The sequence below is a fragment of the Carettochelys insculpta genome, chromosome 3 (assembly GCF_033958435.1).
Source record: "Carettochelys insculpta isolate YL-2023 chromosome 3, ASM3395843v1, whole genome shotgun sequence".
In the NCBI taxonomy this organism is placed as follows: Eukaryota; Metazoa; Chordata; order Testudines; family Carettochelyidae; genus Carettochelys; species Carettochelys insculpta.
This window is the reverse complement of record NC_134139.1, coordinates 45,830,960-45,850,383: the sequence shown is the minus strand read 5'-3', so window position 1 is coordinate 45,850,383 and position 19,424 is coordinate 45,830,960. Positions and strand designations below refer to the sequence as shown.

Below are 19,424 nucleotides of genomic sequence, written 5' to 3'. Positions count from 1 at the left end.
ATGCTATTTACTGCCGCGCCACTGGCTAAATGGAACCCCGAACAACATTAACAAGGAAATAGACATGTTACATGGGAGCCATGTTAGCAACACACTGCCAGAGCCGGGATGATGGTTTTGGTTCAGAGCTGATGGGGAAAGCATAGGGCCATGTGAACGGCATCATGAGGTCATTAGCTTGACAGATCTGAAACTGACAGGGATGAAAACGTTAACATTGCTCGTTGTTGGGTGTTGTTTCCTGCACTGTGGTGGAAGCAGAGGCTGGAAGAGGAGGGACTGATTGGCCATCCTCTCCCCTGAAAATGATGTGGCAACAAAGGAGTCCTGGGTGGGAACTGACAGCTGTGAGGTCCTGTGCTTTTTGGAGTAGGAAGCTGAGTACTAGCCCCACCCTGGCCTTGAATCAATACATACTTTTCTAAGAGAGAAAATTCTTTCTGCAGGATTGATGAATATTTCGTCCCACTGCAAACCATGACAGATGGGTTTTGTTCCAACTTCTATGCATTTTAAAATTGCATTTACACTTGCTAAACAAGAACTGTGTCTGGAACAAACCTGTCTTCCTCTCTCTTTTCATTTTCCCCAGCTCGGGGTGAGGTGCTGCTGAGAAGCTGCTGGGAACCTGTGCCCAGTATAGAAATGGGCCCAGTTTATCCTTTCTGGGTTTATTCTTTTTACCCTAATTATTTACTGGTCAGAAAACATAGTGCTGCTCCCTCCAGAGGAAACTGGAGTTTAGGTCCCTTTTGGTTGAAATATTAAACCTGTGGTTCTTACGGATTCTGTAGCACAAGGCCCTTGCAGAGGCAGTCCCTCCCTGTAAAGGAGGAGAAGGAGGGATGGAGTGAGGGCACCCCGCTTCAGCAATTAAAATCTATGGGGGCACGTAATCCCCCTACATGTTCCCTGTGTGTCACCTGATTGACCACTGAATGGGGAGTCTGAAACCCTGTGTACCATTAGGCAAGCCAGTGTCACTCTCTGTGCTGTCGTTTTCCCAGATGCTAAGGAGGGGGACACTACTACTTTTTCCAGTTTGTAAAACCTGTTAGATTTATGAATGAAAAGTTTCCTGTACAAGCTGAGTGTTGTCTCATCAGCATTTTTTTTAAAGAGCAGCAATGCTAACCTCTGCCATCCCGGCAACATTGCAGCCCCAACCATTACATTCTGCCCAAGTAACATTCCTCCTGTTTTATCGGGTGTTGCCTTCTCTTCCTTTCTGAAACAGCAGGTGGCTTGGCTGTTTTCTCTTAAATAGATGTCACGTCTGTCCACCCTGCCCCCGCCGAAGCGATTGCATTTCAATGGTATGTGTTAGCATCTTTAGGCACTACTAGCAGATGTACCCAGCGTTGTTCTGGTCTTTAACTGAAGTAATTTTTTGGAAATAAATGAAAAATGCACATGTTATTTTCAATTATAGTGTTTTTTAAAAATGAAAGCTGGATTGATGGCTCAGGGGTGAGGTGGAGAAGAGGGTGGGTGGGGGTGCAAGGTGCGGGGAGGCTCAAGGCAGGGGATGGGTAATCCAAGGCAGGTGGGAAGTACAGAAATTAGAGGCAGGGGTCTCAGGACAGGGCCCTGGGAGGTGGAGGGTTACCGGGGCCACCCACAGGGGTGAGGGTGGTGCTATTCCAGCAGACAGTCCTCCGAGGTGGACAAGGCAGCACTCCCTGGCCAGTGACTCCTCCTGGACAGGAGGGATCCTGGACTGCATGTTTGTTGGGTGGGGTCTGGGGCTCTGTAGGCTGCTCCCCTTCCAGCTGTCTACCCTGTGGCCTGTAGGCTGTCTGGGGGGGCCAGGCACCAGGGGGCTCCCACCCTGGGGCAGGTCATAGGGTGAGATGACCCTCTTCCAGCTGCCCTCCACCTCCATGGTCTGCAGGCTGTGTAGGGTACCCAGCCTCCAGGAGCTGCTCCCAATCTCCAGTGGTCTGTCCCTCCAACAAGACCCCTGCAGCCTGCCTGGGTGGGGCAAGGTTCCAGGTGCTGCCTCCAGCCTTCAGCTCCCCTTCCCATGGCCTGCAGGCTGTCTGGGGGTTGCCCCCATCCTCTCCAGCAGCCCCCTCTGAGGCCTGTCAGCTCTCCAAAGAAGCAGGGCAGGCTCTGTGTTTGGGGCAGGGAAGCTACTTACTTGGTCTTTCTGGCAGGCAAAATGGCAGAGCCCCAGTCCTGCTGGCCTCACTACTGGTGCTGCAGGGGCTCCCAGTGGCCACTCTCAATATTGTGTTCCTCCGGTCTGTACCCCTCCTTTTCCATTTTCTGGAAAACAGTCCCTTCCCAGCACTTCCCACTTTCCAGGCACAACCAAACCCTGACCTTGGTTTAAGTTAGAGCAAGAGGAAGCTGCCTGTCAAATTTCATTGTCATAGTTATTACAGTTTAAGAAGTGTTCTTGAACAAACAAGCACAGACAGACAGACTCTAAAATCTATAATATAGATAGATAGATTAGATTACGTGTTTTATAGTAAAGGGCTTTTGGGATCCATCAAGATGAAAAGTGCTGTAGAAATATGACAACATTATTAAGATACTGTCATGAACTGGCTAGTGTCAGTCTGTGTTGGAGATGAAATTGATCTGATGAAGTGGGCCTGTCCCATAAAAGCTCATCGCCAAATAAATCATTTTGTTAGTCTTTAAAGTGCTACATTTTTGCTGCTTTGTTTTGCTGGAGTACACACTAACATGGCTACCTCTCTGTGACTAGTGCACTGTCCTCTACAGCTCAAAACAGGACAGTTCAGCTGGGTCTTACAGACCCTGTACCTCCAACTCTTTGTGGAGATTCTCTTTTAGCTGAAGTGGTCCCTCCCTATGCCTTTGACGTAGGAGGATCTGAATTCTAACCACACTGGCACGCCTAAGTTCCAAGTGGTCACAATGTGCCACAGAACAGCTGTTAGCTTTGCCTGTTCCAAAGGGATTGTCTTTTTCCTGGCTGGAGCTCTGGGCAAGCCTTTCTGCTTTACAGTCCCAATCTCTGGATCCCACCTGTATGCAGCCACCACCTACCTGAACAGCGGGATTGGACTGTGGTGAGTGGCTGACTTCCAGGCAGCTGTGTGCAGGAGAGATTGAGAATCTATCTATCTGTCTGTCTATAGTCCTGCAAAAAAGATTTGTCTTTCTTGTCCAGTCTTTTCATTTGGTTGCCTTCATTTTGGTGCTGGCAGCAGGACAGGGAAGTAGCCAGGACACTTCCTATTAAGCTGGATATAATCTTTATCCTTTTTCCAGTTCTGGCCTTTCCTAAGAATAGCCATTCTAGCTCAGATCGATGCTCCATCTAGCCCAATATCCTGTCTCTGTGTGCAGTCAATGCCAGATATTTCAGGGGGAATAAGCAGAACAAGGAAATTATCCCGTGATCCATTCCATGTCCCAGCTTCTGCCGTTGGGAGGTATTAGGGACACCTCAGAGGACAGCGTGGATGAGCCTATATCCTCCACGAGCTTATCTAATTTATTTTTAACATAGTTTTGGCTGCCACAGGTTGGCTGTGCCTTGGGGGAAGAGTTCTTGCCTTCTGTTTTGAACCTGCTGCTTATTAATTTCATTGGCCGACCCCGGTGCTTGCAGTCGGTGAAGGAGTAAATACATAAATAACGTTTTCCTATTAGCCTTCCCCGCACCTGTCGGGTTTTAGAGCTCGCTTGCATGCCTCCTCCAAGCCTCACTCGTTCATCTCCTGCCACCTGACTGAATGAAATTGTCTCAAATGTTGTCCCGTACGTGCAGACGGGAGAGTTGGCCATCCACATCCAGGCTGCTGCCATGCCCCAAGCAGCGGCGCCCCTCACAAACATGGCGCCTCGAAAGGCTGCGCCTTAGAGAGGAAGGGACTGGAGCCCCTCACAAAGATGGCGGCGAGTACCCCTCACAAAGATGGCGGGCAGAGTTAACGTGTGCCCCTCACAAAGATGGCAACTCAGCTCTCCACATTCCCCTCCCGCCCCCGGCAGCAGGTTCGTACGTGGCCCGAAGCTGAAAAGACCCGTGCGCATGCGCAGTCGAGGCAAAGCCGAGGGCGATGGGTAAGAAGCGAGGGGGGCTGAGCGTCGCTCAAGAGGTGAGACAACCCCTCCCCATCCCGAGAGCGGGGAGCAGGGTCTTTGGGGGATAGGCGAGGAGACGTGCGCGGGGGGCGAGGGCTCTAGGGGAGACTGTACAGGAGTGAGTAGGAGCCGAGGAGGTAAAAGGTGGGGCTGGAAGCAGGGAAGAGGTGAGGTGGGGGGTGCGGGGGGAGCGGCGAAGAAGAGGGGAGCTGGGGGGAGGGCAAGAGGAGAGGTGGGGCGGGGTGGGGGTTGGGACAGGAGTAAGTGGGGGTATGAGGTGGGGGAAGCAAAGCAGAGAGTGGATTAGTATGTGTAAGGGAAATGTCCTCATCGATGGGTCATCCTGCTCCCAAAATCCATGGGGGCTCTGAGGATTGTGATTGCAAGAATCTCCTTTGCTTCTAGGACCAAATCTGCCCTTCCTCTGCAAATTGTGACCCTAGTTCTGCTCGTGGCATGTTCCTGTTCTTCAGTTTACTTCCTTCTGACCTGGGCAGGGCCTTTCTCCCTGGGAGGAGGTAGCAGTTAGTAAATGCCTTTGGGGAATGAGATTAAAGCTCAACCTGTTCTTAAGGAGTGGAAGAAATAAGCTAAAGCCAGCCACAAGAAATTCAGTAGACAGAAATGGGAAGTGGAGAGGTAATCCAGTGAACACATACAAAATAAGGCAATACATTATGGAAAAGGGTTCTGCTGTATGTTTTGTGTGACACTGCCCCCCCCCCCCCCCCAAAGCAAATGTTTTATAGACCTCTATTTGCATGGGTTTGGGGAGGAGGGTATGGTTGTGTTGTGCTCTTAGCTCTATTTAGGCCTCTCAAATAGTCATTTGCGGGCACCGTATTTTACTGATTAAGAGCTCAGAGGAGAACAGTCCTTACTGGGAAAAAAGTTTGGACTGTAAGCCCTAGCAGAGTAGGTTCAGATCACTGAAGATGTTTGGTTTGGAAATAGTGGTTGCTTCCCACCTCTATGAATGCACATTATAAACATGACATGGTCTGATTTTTATTATCTGATCACAGATGGGGCTTAAATTGTAGCAGGAAATTCTGATTGCTACTCAGAACTTCCCTGTGCTCCAGCAGCAGGTGAAATTAGCAAGGCTGGTTGGTTTCACAGGCACTATTCAGAATCTGGTAAGTGATGGTCTAATTTTGCTGCTGCTTTGGAAAGTTAGGAACACCAGTTCTAACAGGAACAAATTGCATGGGGAAGGTAGAGCCTCCAATAATGGTAAATAGGTGGATGGTTTCTGCTTTCATTCCCATTGTAGCAGCTATGGGGCTGAGAGGAATAGAGTTGGGCACCCTCATAACAATCGGGAATCCATAAGGCACAGGTCCAAGAGAGGTAGCTACTCAACAAAAGATGGAGTCCCTAAGAGGGGCCTGGTAAAAATTCTAGCACTCCTCTTCCCAGTGTTTGGAATTGCTATTGAGGACCTGAACTGGTGGTCTTCAATTTGGTGTATCAGCCTCTAGCTAGTAGGTATATGGTAAATTGTTTTCAGCCCTGCTGGATGATACTGTCTGTAGCTGATTAAATGATTTGCTGACTTGTAAAATTGTTATAAAATTACAATGAAACTTGAAATAGGTCCATTAACCAACATGTTGGCATGTGAACCCAGGCAAATTCAATCTCTGATGAGCTGATATTCATCATCATTGCCCTTTATGCCTACTGGCATGTAGGGCAGCAACAAAGGTCCTCCACTTCTGTCTGTCACTGGCCAGCCTCTCAGTAGTGCCCCAAGTGCGAATCGTGCTCTTCATTTCTACTTCAGCAGTCCAGCACCACGTTGTCCTCATTTCCGCTTCCCTTCAGAGGTCCAGTGCACAGCAGTTTTGTGGTGGAGCTTCCATCTTTGCATGTGCCCAGTCCCTCTCCAGCATCTTTTCATACTGATGGTTCCCATGTTATCTTCACTGCGCTGTGCAAGCAGGTCCTGATTTGAAATTTGCACTGTGCAAGCAGGTCTGGGTTTGAAATTAGCTGATATTAGTAATCCAGCCTAAAATAATGGATTCAGGAATCACTGACTAATAAATGGAGAGAGATGCCTTGAACCTACCACCAGATAACAAGGCTGCTTCCAGAAGGCAGTCTGCCCCCACTCCCAATATTTTTGTTTGGCTTTGATCTGCTTAATGAGGGTCATGAGACAAAAACCTCATTACCTAACACAGTGGGATGTTGGTGTATGTGTGATATGGCTGTCTGCCAGCATCTTAATTAGGGGATTCATAAAGGCAGAGGGCAGGTGTCAGTTCTTGAAAAGTGCTTTTAGCCTTTCTGCTAGGAAGAATGCTTTTATTAATTCAGTACAAAATGTATTAAAAAGGGGTCCAACCCAACTCTGTAAGCAAGGCTGCTTCTTTCCTTTTCTGCCATGCACAATAGGTTTTGCACTCCCTTCCTGAGACTGTCTGGGCAAATGAGATTTGTAACAAACATACAAGTCAATTTAGATTGAATTTGCCCCAAATCAGTATTTTCAGAGGCCTCCAGATGGCACATGTATGAAGCCAGATTTCAGTGAACATTACTGTGCCTGCTGGTATGTCTCACGGCAAGGGATTCAGCTGGCTTTTGGGTGTTCTGCAGCTTTCTTTTCCTGGGCCAAAGCACTGGTCTGCCACCCAAGAGCTTCTCTCATAGCAGGAGGGCAGTGGCTGTACAGGTGAAGGGGCAACTAAGTAGCCCCAGTTGTTCTCTGGGTGCTGGTTATTAAACACCTGCTTCAGTTATTACTTTATAGTGAGACTGCTGCTAATTAGAGATGATGCTGACTTAAATTAAGTCCTCTATCTGGCTATGGAACAAATAGACTTCAGGTGGCTATAAAGTACACAACATGTAGGAAGCTTATCAGTCCAGTCCTGGAGGGACCCCATTTAGGGGCCACGGGGAGCTGGGGAAAGAGCTTGGTCACTGTGAGCCACTCATTTCTTGGCTTGGGCTGCCAGTAAAGAGACTAATTGGTGCAGCTTCCCTCACAAAACCACCTCCAGTGCAGTCTCATTTCCTACGGCCTCCGATGAGTCTGTTTGTATCCTAGATAACCTATGTGTTCATTAGTAGGAGCGAATGCTTTCTATGTACAGCAAGTGCAAACACACAGATGTTTCTAGGTAAGCTCTGTAGAGAGCTGCTTCTGGGGATTCTGTGGAAGCTTCATAGTTTCTCAGGTTTTACAGTCTGTGGTGCCCTTGGGATGTTCCCCAGCAGCCCTCAGAATAAGTGATAATTCTCATTTGGGTTACTCTGATTTTTTTCCCCAGCACTTACTTTTTCTCTTCTTTTGCTGGCAACAAAGGGCTGCAAAGAGTATGCAGCCAGTGAGAAATACAGGACCAACTTCCAACTCTCAATTTCCAAGTGAGGCAGTGGCTCTGCCATACCAGGATAGTGCACACACCGAGCCTTCTGCCCATTTCTAGTGCCATTCCTCTGGGACTCTGCAAGCCCTTGACAAACAGCTAACCTTTTCAGTCCTGTCACCCTCTGTGAAGTAGGTAGCAATGCCCCAATTTACAGCTGATGTCACTTGCCTCCAAGGTAATACAGTGAGTCAGTTAGGGACAGGAACAGAAACCTAAGAATCCTGATTTATGTTTATCATACCCATTAACAAGAGAAAGAAACCAAAATTCTAGAGAGAGGGAATTTGTCCATTATTAATAATGTTCCCTAGTCTCTGTCTTCATAGTAGAGATGATTTACGCTTGTGTGTGCCACAGCCTCAAAAAAGGTGCCTGCACAGCTCTGGGGAAAGTGGGATTTTGTGAAGTGCATCTGTCACACCAACAGGGGGAGCTCAATTTTGTTTCTGACAAGGGATTTAAAATAGTTGGAATTTTTAACATAAGAATCTGGAGGATTTTAATTGGTAGAAAGTCAAAATGTGAGGGAGCATGGGACAAAAAAGTCCTACTTACATCACATTAAATGGTGCAAATGATGAGTTGAAGAGTGTGCTGAGCAACAGCAAACAAAAAGGAAGAGCCCATAGGTGGTGGCTCAGAGAAGGGACTGGAGAGTACAGGAAGGTGAAGAAAGATTGAGGAGGAACCGCTGGCCATGACTAAATCACTTGGCAGTTGACTAATCTATTGTGGGGTTTGTCCACATAGAGTAAGGTAGAAGTTGAATGTGTTAGGTATCGTGTGTTACAGCTGTGCTAGGCCAGGAGTTCACCCAACAAGCTTTTTGGTAGCTCAGAGTGTGGTCACCAACTCTTGCTGATGGTTGCTCTGACAGTTTCTCTTAAAATTTGTTTTTCCCTAAAGTTAATAAAATATAAATAAGCATATACATGTCCAAGTGGTAATTTATGTAGGGTTTTTTGTGGACTCAATAATAAAAATCTACAGATGTCCCTATTCTTTGTTGGACCGAAATAGAATAGAAACATAAATGTGGTGCTTTGCATGTTGTTGTGTTTTTTGTCTCTTTTGCTTTTTTAGTTTGACTTGCTAAGTAGTATTTCTGCTGCTGTGAAAAGCGATACTTGTATGTTAACATCACTTTTCACAGCTTCTCAGCTAGCGAATAAGTCTGCTGTGAAAAGTGATATTAATAAACAAATACAAATATCCATTTTCACAGCAGATTTACTCAGCCCTGGCAAGGCCAAGGATACATTACCTCTCCCTCTAGGACTTAGATAGGGGCCAAGGGTAGTGGGGAGTGTGGGGGGTGAGCCTGGAGAGATGGAGTCTGAAGCTAGTGGGCTGAAGTGCCCATGTGCCTTGGGGAAGGTGAGAAACTCACTGGCTTCTGCTCCTTCAGTGGTTATATAAAGAGGCATGCCCGCATCCCCATCATAGCCCAGTGGCTGTGGCCACAATTGAGAAACACTGCACTGGGCATTAACTAAAGTGTTTTAAGTAACTTGTGTTCATGCATTTTACAACTACACCTTTTATCCTCCCGCTCTAGACAAGCTGTTGGAGGAGTTTCTGTGACAATGTGCTAATGGTGAAGTCGCCAGTTAAACGTGACCACGCATGTTCTTCCTTCCCATGACCCAAAACCTAGATCACGTTCCCTGGATAAGAGCAATCTGTGGGCTGTGTAGGCTCAGGAACAGTTGATTTCCTTGTTCCCAGGAACACCCATTCGGTGTTTCATCAGTGTCAGCCGGGCCCCCTTTTTTCTGTATCTGTGTGTAATCCCTAATTTGATTGTTAAATTTTAAGCCCCTTAGGGGCAGGGATGATTTTTGGATCAGTGATTGTACAGCACCTAGTAGAGTTGGGTCCTGGTCCATGACTGGGGCTCCTAAGTGCTATGGAAATAGAAATAACAATACTGCTAACTTAGAAACTACAGTCTGGTAAGAAGCTGGGAGGCTTGAATCTTGCTGATTAGGTGCTAATTTTTTGTGTAGTGTATCTCCTGACCCCACCCTTTGAACTGCTGGGGGTGGGAACAGAGGTTACAAAATCCCACACCAGCCTTTAGATGTGTGCCCTATGCACACCCTGCGGTGCAAGAAGTGGGTCGCTAGCTCCACCAAATCAGAGTTTGTAGCTAGTGGAAAAATTCTACTGCAGGCTCACTCTAAAAAGGGCCAGTGCTGCCTTCACTCCAGCAGATTCCTCTTCTGCTTGCTGCTCTCTAATGAGCCCACTGGCCTCACTGCTCTATGCTGAGTCTGCTCTACTGCACCCCTCTGTGTGAGCCCCTGCGACAGCCATAGTGTGCTTGTCCTGAGCAGAGTGTGATAGAACTGTTCATTAGTTCACAATTGAGCTGGAAGTGGTTAATCAGAGATCAGTGCCATTGATTTGCTCGCATAATGATTGGTGGTAATACTCTTTCCCGCTGCTTTGGAGGATGAAGCTGTGGGATTTGAAAGTTGACACGGCTGGGTTTAATTCCAGCAGGTTAATTTACACTGAACTCTGTTGTTCTCCAGTTCCAGGTTCTGAAGTATCTCTCCAGGCGAGATCCAGTTCTTCTGGTGGCTTGTCCTTTCTGGCCCTGCTCCTGCAGCCTCTTGCTCATGTACAGCACAGGGGTGTAGTGGAAGATGATTGGAGTGGAGCTAGCAGTGATTTCAAAGCTAGCTCATGTCAAAGGCCATGATCTTGCTGGGGTTTGGGTGTAACCTTGTCAAATTATCCCTGAATTTCCCTCCACTCCCGAATGCAAGATTGTAAGGCAGAGCTTTCCCTTTGGAAAGCTTAAAGCCCTGGGCTTGGAATATCTAGGATTCCCTGCTGGACTGTGTAGCTGTGGTATAATTAATTCCTGGGGGAATCCTTCCCAAACTCATGCATGTTGGTTACTTCTGTTTGTGCTTCACAACTACCTCCCCCCATTTCCTTCCTTTCTTCCTCCCGAATAAAGGCATCAGCTTGGAAAATAAGTGAGCCTGCTAATTAGTTGACTTGCTTAAGTTGCTGCAATAGCTTCTTGCTGTATCATGACTGAACCTCAGCATGTGGTGCAGGATGGAGATCTGGCAACAGGGCAGATGCAGTGGAGATTGCTTTGTTCTTCGCTGTAGTCAACCAAATATAGGAGGTCGCTGTTGGGCCTGTTTGTTCATCTGATTTGTACAACTAGTCTGTGCTGGAGGCAGTGGAATTAACAGATTTTTAGTGAGGAGATTGTGACATGCACTGCTCCCTCCATAACAGAGCCCAGCTGAAGTGCTTCATGCTCTCTTGTTTTCCCTTAGCTTGCTTGTTCCTCTTTGAAGTATTAATTCAGATCTGAGTAATTTCCTGAAATTCTTGCTTGTGGTGAAGAGCATCTCCCACTTGATCCTCGTCCTCACTGTGTAAATCTCCATCAGGTCACTTCTTTGCCTGTGGATAAAGGGGCAAAGCCCAGACAAACATAGAAGAGACAGAGAGAGAGTGAAGAGAGGTGAGTCCGATCTTAATGAGGGGTTCTGGCCTCTACTGAAGTCTTCAGCACCATCCTAGTTGCAGCTGGAGTTGACAGCCCAAGAACTTAGCTCCTCAGCTTTTGTGGGATGGAGTCAGGCTGAATTCTTCCAGTGCTAAATATCTATTTGTAGTGATCATTGTGTCTCAAGCCAGGAGGTCAGAGTCTAATGAAACACATAGTTCATGCAATTTTTTTAGGCATGAGGTGGCAGGACACCACAGGAGGGCTGCCACCCCTTCTCCTGATCTGGGTAGGCTGGAGCTGCTGGCTGTGGAGGGAAGTACAATGCCAATGACTGCGGCTGTTGCGTTGTATTTCAGATTGATGGCCTGGAACAGAAGCTGTCCCTCTGCCGACAAAGCATGAAGGAGGTGGACCTTAAGCTGCGCAGAGACAAGCTCAGTCCTGAAGGAAGGTACTGGTGATTTCCCTCTACTCAGATCTGGACAGTGATGCTGGAACTCACATGCAGACCACTGATGGCTGGCTTTGTTGGTAGTACTCAGTAAAACCTCTGTTGCCAGCAGATCAGGAATTTGCTGGAATTGCCAGGCTGACCCTCAGTTGGAGCTTGTTAAGAGATGGATAGATCTGGATTTCTTTCTCTTCCAGAGAGGTGGAGGGTGACATGAGAGTGCTGAACTTGGCTTCAGCTTCTCTGTTTGTAAACCCTCTGTGCATGCAGTCCAAGCAGTGCCCAGCCTTCCTGTTTGGAGCCCAGGAGACAGCTGTTCTGGCTAGCAGCATGCAACTGTTGTTGCCTAAACCGCCTGAACAGAGAGAGGTGCAGTAGCTAGTGTGTGCTGAATATTCAAAGCCACCTAAGACAAATGCTAGGTGGTATCCAATCAGAATAATCCCAAAGGAACTCAATTTTGACTCTGTCCATGTGACTCTGTATGGGGACCTGGTTGCAAAAGGGATCCTGGTGATAGCCTAGAGTGCGCCCGTCTGACTCAACAGCGCATTGAGAGAGCTCAGCAGTTTCCATTCCCACTCCCAAATGGAACCTTGCTGTAGCATGGTCCTCTAATGCTAGTAATGCTATAGGCAGAGCCTTTCCCTGAATGTGATCACCCAGCCTTCACCATAGCCCTGTCAAGATTCAGTTCCATCATTTGTTAGAATCCTGTTGCTCCCCTCCTAGCAGGGAACAGAGCCATTGAGTCAAGGCACGAGAGCAACCTACCAACTAGATCCTATGAGCCCATTGTTCCAGATACTCTCCCCTCTCCAAAGCTCTGTTCAGCTTTAAGTGTCCAAGCAATGTGCTTTTACTATTTCCCTTGAGAAACTCTCCCACAGCCTCTGACTTGCCATTAAGTTCTTCTGTTCAGCCTTAGTGTTTCTGGACGTGTGTTCCCTGTAACGCCTTGTTTGCCCCAGGGGTTGCCATGCTCAAGTTCTCTCCTTTTGCAGAGAGTTCGGCCTCCTCTCGCCCCACTTCTCCAGTCCTTATCTCACACGTGCTCTTTGTCCTGAGCTAAACTCTTGTATGTCACCTCACCCAGCCCTTCTTCACGTTAGTCAGTTTAATGATGTGTCCAGAAGGCCCAGCCAGTAACCTGCTGGACATTTCCCCTGCCCTCAAATTCAGTGTATTACCCTCTCAATCCATGTCATAACGCTCCTATCCTTAGGACAGATTTGTTAGGGGAGGTGCCTAGGTCTGTGACATCCACTCAGTGTTTCCGCCAAGGATGCGAACAAGCTGGGCTGCTCATGCTTCTGCTAATGTCCAGATTTTTCTTACTGTGTGTTCCATGACTTGGTGAGCCTGAAGCACCACGATTGGTCTGCTTTCCAGGTTAGCTCTCCCCACCCCCCAACATAAAGCCTGATTGGATTCACAGTCAGTTTAGTATCTCATTGCCTAGTCTCTGGGTCACTCAGTCCTGCAGAGCTGAATGTGTTCAGCCTGGCCATGCATTCTAAATGGTATTTCCTTCCTAAGCATGAAAGCCCCTTGATTTCTCCAGCTAGGCAGGCGTGTAAGCAGGGCTAAAGCAGCACAGCTATGCCAGAATCAGGCTGTTCAGCATGTCCTATTTCTTCATGGGCTACATTTGGCATTTCCTTTTCCCCAGATGTGTTTTGTAGACTCCTTTTTCCTCTCCTGCTATTAACGTACCCTGTCGTCTTATAGCCCCTTGCTCTTCCTTCAGCTAACTATACACAAGTGCCTGCTTCACACTAAAGCAGAGCAAACAGCCCTACGGACCCCAGAGACTGCTTGGAGAAGGAAGATGGATAATTTGTAGGTGTGTCTTAGTTTATACCCTCCCTTCTCCTGAGCTGCAGCAGCTTTCAAGCCTTTAAACTGTAGATTAATCAGTCATTGTGCAGCTGAAGATACAGGGTTTTTGACCACCCTGAATTCTATGTGATACTGCTGCTTAGCTAGTTCTTACTGTGATCAGATTCAGCGCCTTTGTCTGAGCCCAAGGGGAGTTTGTTCACAATGGTGGCCTTGGGAACAGGAGGAAGAATTTTAATTCAGGCTTTGGCTCTGAAATGTTGGAACAAGATGGAAACTGTGATCTGATGGGCAGAGTCAGGGTCTGGGGCTTCTCTTCCAGACCTGCCCAAGGCAGTTTGCTGCTGGCAGGGTTGGGGAGGGGGAAAAGATGGGACCCATAGGGTGCTGTCAGGCTTTGTGTGTGAGACCAGCTGTGAAAGTGCAGAAGGGTGTTTGTATCCAATGGTGGTTTGACAGCCCTGAGCTTCCATATGAACATGCCCCATTCCCAGAGCCAGGTGCCGCATTTCCTTCCTTCCTCTAGCATTCTGAACAGCCCAGCCTAGGGGCCTTCCCCTCGCTGGATCAGAAGAGCTCATGTCTTCCCTGGGGAAGCTGTGGTTGCAGGGGAATGTAACGAACCAGTGGAGTCCTACCTGCAATGAGCGCTCGGTGTACGAAGCCCTGCCTGTTCCTGGAGCAGACAGCAGAGCCTCTTGATCCAGAGGAAGCAGCTATCCCAGCTAATTGGACAGGCACTTCCCCAGAGCCAGGTGGGAGCTGCTGTTCAGCAGACACTGCAGCACTGTGCTGTTGTGCCGACGGGCTGCCCTGAAAGTGGGAGTCATAGTCATTCATGCACAGCCGTCTCCAGGGAAGAAGAGTTTTGCAGTAGAGGACTGGCAGCCTGCCAGCCCCACCGAGAGAGAGGTTGAGGGTCTCGTTCTGGGCACAGCCCGTGTCTCCTTTTTTGGGCAGTCTTTCCACCAGCACGCAGTGCATGAGCTCATGCCGAGCAATAGCATCCGTGTGTGTAGTGAGGCTGCCTCTTCTCTTTGCAGACAGGCGCTGGAGAGAGAGAGAAGCCTGCTCGTGACCGAAGCTGAAACCTATGGTAAGGCCTTCTTCCAAAATAGCCACTGCGAGTGAGTAGCGGCTGGGCAGGATGGCTGCAGTCTGCACTGCAGCTCATCTTCCCATTCAGACTCCTGCTCCACTCTGATTTGCCTTTGGGCTTGGGCTCAGCCAGAAAGTGCCTTTGAGAGATGCTGAGGCAGGTCTCCTCAGCTACATTTGACCTAAGAGTTGGATCCTGCCTCGGCCATCCTAGAGAAGGGACCAGCCATAGGCCTGTTAAAAGGGTTTGGCTTTGTAGGAAGTGCTGCACCCCTGCCCTCTACAAATGAGGCCCCTTTAAGAAGTTTCAATTTGCTGGTCAAGCATTTCAAACCAGCTCCCCCCATCTGAGCCAAGACACCACAGAGGTTCAGAACGTCAGCGCAATTGAAACTTCTTCCGGCTGCGCAGTAGAAAACCATCAGAAAGGATTGTTCTCACAAGAGTGTCTCCATCCCGTCAGTACTGGCACAGGGAGTAGGCCATCCCTGTGGAGCTCCTCAATCTGCACTGACACGTAAGTTCCCTCTAAGCTTTGTGGATGCACAGCAGCATATGGCAAGCCTCTCCCCTGACTCTGCAGCAGCGCTGGGAGGGGGGGCAGACCAGAAAGGATGCTCTCTCCTGGCCCCACAGCGGCTCCTGCAGGGAGAAAGAGCTGATATGAGTCTGGTCCCTGCTGCAGCCCTAGGACAGCCTGCACCTCTGGCCCCACCCCCAGCCTGAGCCCTCACCACCCAAACCTCACTGCTCTGCCCTGCTCTCAGCCCTCTCTCATGCTATTAACCTCTCAGCCCCACCCTGTGACTTGTGTGCACCAATCTGGTGGTGGTATGTCACACTTCACCTCCACATAAGAAAAGTCATTCTGCACTTGCAAGGGAAACATTAGAGGGAGCCCTGCTCAGCGCTGCAGCCAGGTGTGGAACGCTGCATTTGATAACACTCCTGGGAGGCTGTGCTTCTGGGAGTATCCTGCCCTCCTCAGCCTTTACCTCTCCACCTACTGGACTAAGTGAACAGGGCATAGCCTGATTCCTCTTACTGTACTCTAGGCATGTCCCAGAGGTGAGTGGCTACTGCTCGGAGACCTCTCCCACCCATCTCCTGCTTTGCATGTGGTGCAGTGCCCTGCACTTTCTGTTCCTGTCTCTAATTGAGAAATGTATGCCTCCTGCCTGCCTTGGTGCTCAGCACAGGAACTTCATGGCATTACGCTGCCCCCTGCTGGCAGAACTGAGGTTCTTGTAATCACCTTCAGCTGCTCCTCTTAAAACTTCTGAAAACAAAGCAGTCCTGTTGCACTCTAAAGACTAACAATGATTTATTAGCCTTCCAAGTGCTACAGGGCAGCTTTTTTGTTTTTGCCAAGATACAGACTAACATGACCACCTCTCAACTTCTCTTAAACCTGTCCTTTAATCAGGTTCTTGACATGTGGCTTAGCTGAGAACTGAGGGCCTGATCCTCCCAGGGAGCTGTGTGTGCCCCACACTTGTTTCCTGTAAGACATGCACAAGAGAGATTAATATGCCATCTAGCTGATTAGCAGTGTTCTGGTCTCTCTCCCCACACCTTGCACCATCCTGCAGCTGCTTCTGTGAAGGACCCTCCTGCTAGCTGTGCAGAGTACGGGGAAGGGAGCGCTGAGGTCAGAGTCTTCCCCCATCCTTGCACCCACCTCTACTGAGCAGGGCACACAGCCTTGCTCAGAACTCTGAGCTGCTGGGGTCTGAACAGTGAGTGCCTGCCTGTTTTAAAGGGGTAGTGCACTATTTCTGAGATTAACCCACCTCACACAGCCTCTTGCTCCCCCTGTACTCAGTATCCTCAGGGGAAGGGAGACCAGGTTCAGGAGAGTGTTCAGTGACTTAAAGACAGCACAGAGGTTTCTCAGAAACTTACCCATCAGCAGCTTGCTTGCTCATGCATGTGCACACAGACCCCATGTCTTTCACACTCATCCCCTAACACATACTTGTATTGTTGTTGTTACGACAGGCCGCTTCCTGTGATGCACGTACATTCTCTGGCTTGAGTCTTTCAAAGTAGTGGTTAGTGTGGTGACGGGTCTGTGCATCTTGTAATTCACTTCTCTTGTACTTCCAGTCTTTCAGGAGCGAGTTCTCAAATGCCTAGCCTCTCCTGGCTGGAGTAACATGCCAGCTGGCTTTTTTTTAAATGTTAAATGTGGCTGGTTTTGTTTCTGCCGGTGAAGCACAACAGCACATACAGTGGTGTACATACTATGTATTCCACATAGGGAGGGAAAGAGAGAACCCTGCTGCACACCCCTTTGCCTCAGTACTCAATGGGAACATGCATTCCTTTGTAGCATTGGGGTCTGCCTGTAGCAGCCTGTGCAGGTTTGCGGTAGACTGCTGAGTGAGGCTCTGTGGGTCAGTGCAGGGCCCTTGTAGTTCCTGCTAGAACAGAGGCACCTGTAGACATTTCCTTGTCACTGACGCACATGCCTGGGCCTTTCTCCATGCATCTCAGAAGCCACATAACACAGGGCAGAGAGTGATAGGTGACTTATCCAAGCAGGGCTTGTGGGGGTGGAGACTCAGAACTCCTCTAGCTATAAGAACAGCCATACTGAGTGAGACCAAAGGTCCGTCTAGCCCAGTATCCTGTCTGCTGACAGTAGCCAATGCCTGGTGCCCCAGAGGAGGTGAACTGAAGACAATGATCAAGTGATTTGTCTCCTGCCATCCATCTCCTGCCTTTGACAAAAGGCTAGGTACCATACCTTACCCCTTGCTAATAGCCAACTATGGAGCTAAGCTCCAAATATTTATCAAGCTCTTTTTTAAACTCTGTTAGAGTCCTGGCCTTCACAGCATCCTCTGGTAAGGAGTTCCACAGGTTGACTGTGCGCTGTGTGAAGAAAAACTTTCTTTTATCAGTTTTGAACGTGCTACCCATTAATTTCATTTGGTGTCCTCTAGTTCTTATATTATGGGAACAAGTAAATAACTTTTCTGTATTCACTTTCTCCATGCTAGTAAAGAGGCTGCAGCAGAATATCCTGCTGCTGCACTCAGAACAAACAGCATCAACAGTGAGCCCCTTAACAAGTAAAGTGCTCCTAATAGTTTAAGAGCCCTCCCCTGTGAAGTAAGCTAGAAGCACAGTGGTCCCTGAATAGACTGGAGTCCCAGGTGGTGGTGGTAGTGCAGTAGCAGTCACCAGGCTGTATAGGGCAGACCCACTACCACACTGAACACTGCTACAAAGAGTTGAAATCTGGTTCTAGGAACCCCTCCCAAGGCAGGGGCTCATATATCAAGTGCTAATGGCTTACAGCTGCTTCAGAAAAACACTGCAGGGGGCAGAACCATATTGTGCTACTTAGGACTTTAAAATGGTACAGCAGAGGATCAGCACTTGGGACTCCTGGGTTGTGTGCTGTTAGCTCTCCACTGTCTCTGCCCATCAGTTCCCTTTGTCAACTGGGCGGTGATCCCCCCAAGCCACACAAAGCACTGAGATCTCAGACTGAGTGGCACAAAACTAGCAGTAATCAGAATTCATGTGCTCCTTAAAACAAGTGCACTAGGTGCTGAATTATTCCATGTGCTGCTTCTCACTCTCTCTCACCTGCCAGCTGCCAAACTGCCTTCCCAGGCCACAGGCATCATCTGCCTGTTAGCAGCAGGGAGGGATCTGTACTAGCAAAGTGCTAAAGAACTGTGAAAGATGATACAATAAAGAATGTAAAAATCACTAACTGTTGCCAATGCAGAAGCAATGTATTATGTAGGAGACACTAAAATAAACCGATTAGAGCAGCTGCCTGTATGTGTGAGAGCAGGAAGGCTACTTGAGCTTGAGGTGTGTGCTGAGTTCTCTCCAAGACCCTGATTCATATGATCCCAGGGAAGTGTCTGAAGCCCAGCCAGGGGCAGTGACACTTAAAAAGGAGGTTGGGGTTTTATTTCCCATGTGACGTTAGTGGTTGTTGAAGGGTGCCAGACAGAGGCTTGGAGACCTTGGTGTACAGACTGGGTATAGCACTGACAGTACCCATTGTCTTTATAACCTCCCTGTACACACACAGGAGGCATCCAGGCCCCATTGCCCATTCAGGCCTGGGCCTTCAAGAAGGGGTAATTTCTATACTGAGGCCAAACAGCTCTTAGCTGGTAATGTTCAGCCACTAGTGAAGTGGGCAGGAAACCTCTGATACTGTCCCTATCCAGTCCCTCACACTGGCCCCATCTACACAAGCAAGTTCTTTTGGAAAATCAGGCCCTTTTTCAAAAACACGCAGTGTCCACACACACACAATGCACTCTTTCAATCTGAAATCAAAAGAATGTGGATCTTCTTGTGGAAGCCATCTTCTGCTCCTGGAGCAGGAAGAGCGCCTCCTGTTAAAGAAAAAGCAGGCCTCGTTGTGCTGGATTTTTCAGCCCCTTACCCATTCTTTCAAAAGAGCGAGAGCTGTGTGGACATGCTGTATTGAAAGAGCAGACTGATCTTTCAAGCCACCTTTTTGTGTTTGGACATGTTCTTTCAAAAGATGATTTTTTTTGGCAGAGATCTTCTGGAAGAACTTCTTTCAAAAGATTGGTGTCCTGTAGGCACAGCCAATGAGAGGCAGTTTGAGTAGCAGCAGCTCTGTGCCTTCACAAGAAACTGAAACTAATTGCCTGGTGGGTTCCAGCAGTCAGATGAAGCAGACCTGTGCAAGGAATTGCCCTTTGTGCTGGAGGAAAAGGGGCTTGCTTTTTCTTGGAGCACTTGGGGGCAGCTGTGCTGCAGGGGGAAACAGCATCTTATCTGTTTGGTTTTGTTTTCTAGAGACAGAACTGAAAGTGCTCCGAAAGGAAAATCGCAAGAACGCAGCTCTTGCAGTGGCCGTGGTACTACTGATTGCTGTTATTTACACCTGCTGGACGATGTAATCGTGATCCCAAACTCCCACTACCAACCACAGGACTCCACTACAAAGACCTGTGCCTTCTCATGCCTCCCAGTCAAAGGCTTGGTCACCTTTTCTGATCATTAGTCAACTGCAATCTTTATATCTGACAGCTGAGGCTCTTGAAGGCAAAGGGAAGCTACCATCACAGCACAA

At 48.5% G+C, this 19,424-nt stretch overlaps 1 protein-coding gene across 2 annotated transcripts; it reads left to right on the top strand.

The window, feature by feature from the left end:
• Positions 1–4,037: 4,037 nt before the first annotated feature.
• CCDC167 (coiled-coil domain containing 167) lies at positions 4,038–19,355 on the top strand. Of its 2 annotated transcripts, XM_074989793.1 has the most exons (4): positions 4,038–4,085; positions 11,304–11,398; positions 14,284–14,336; positions 19,148–19,286. In XM_074989793.1, exons 1-4 carry the CDS (start codon positions 4,047–4,049, stop codon positions 19,249–19,251), a joined length of 291 nt encoding a protein of 96 aa, XP_074845894.1. In that variant the 5' UTR covers positions 4,038–4,046; the 3' UTR covers positions 19,252–19,286. The 2 variants fall into 2 exon arrangements, with proteins under 2 accessions (XP_074845894.1, XP_074845893.1); XM_074989792.1 differs by lacking the exon at positions 14,284–14,336 and having other exon boundaries at positions 19,148–19,355.
• Positions 19,356–19,424: the final 69 nt, after the last annotated feature.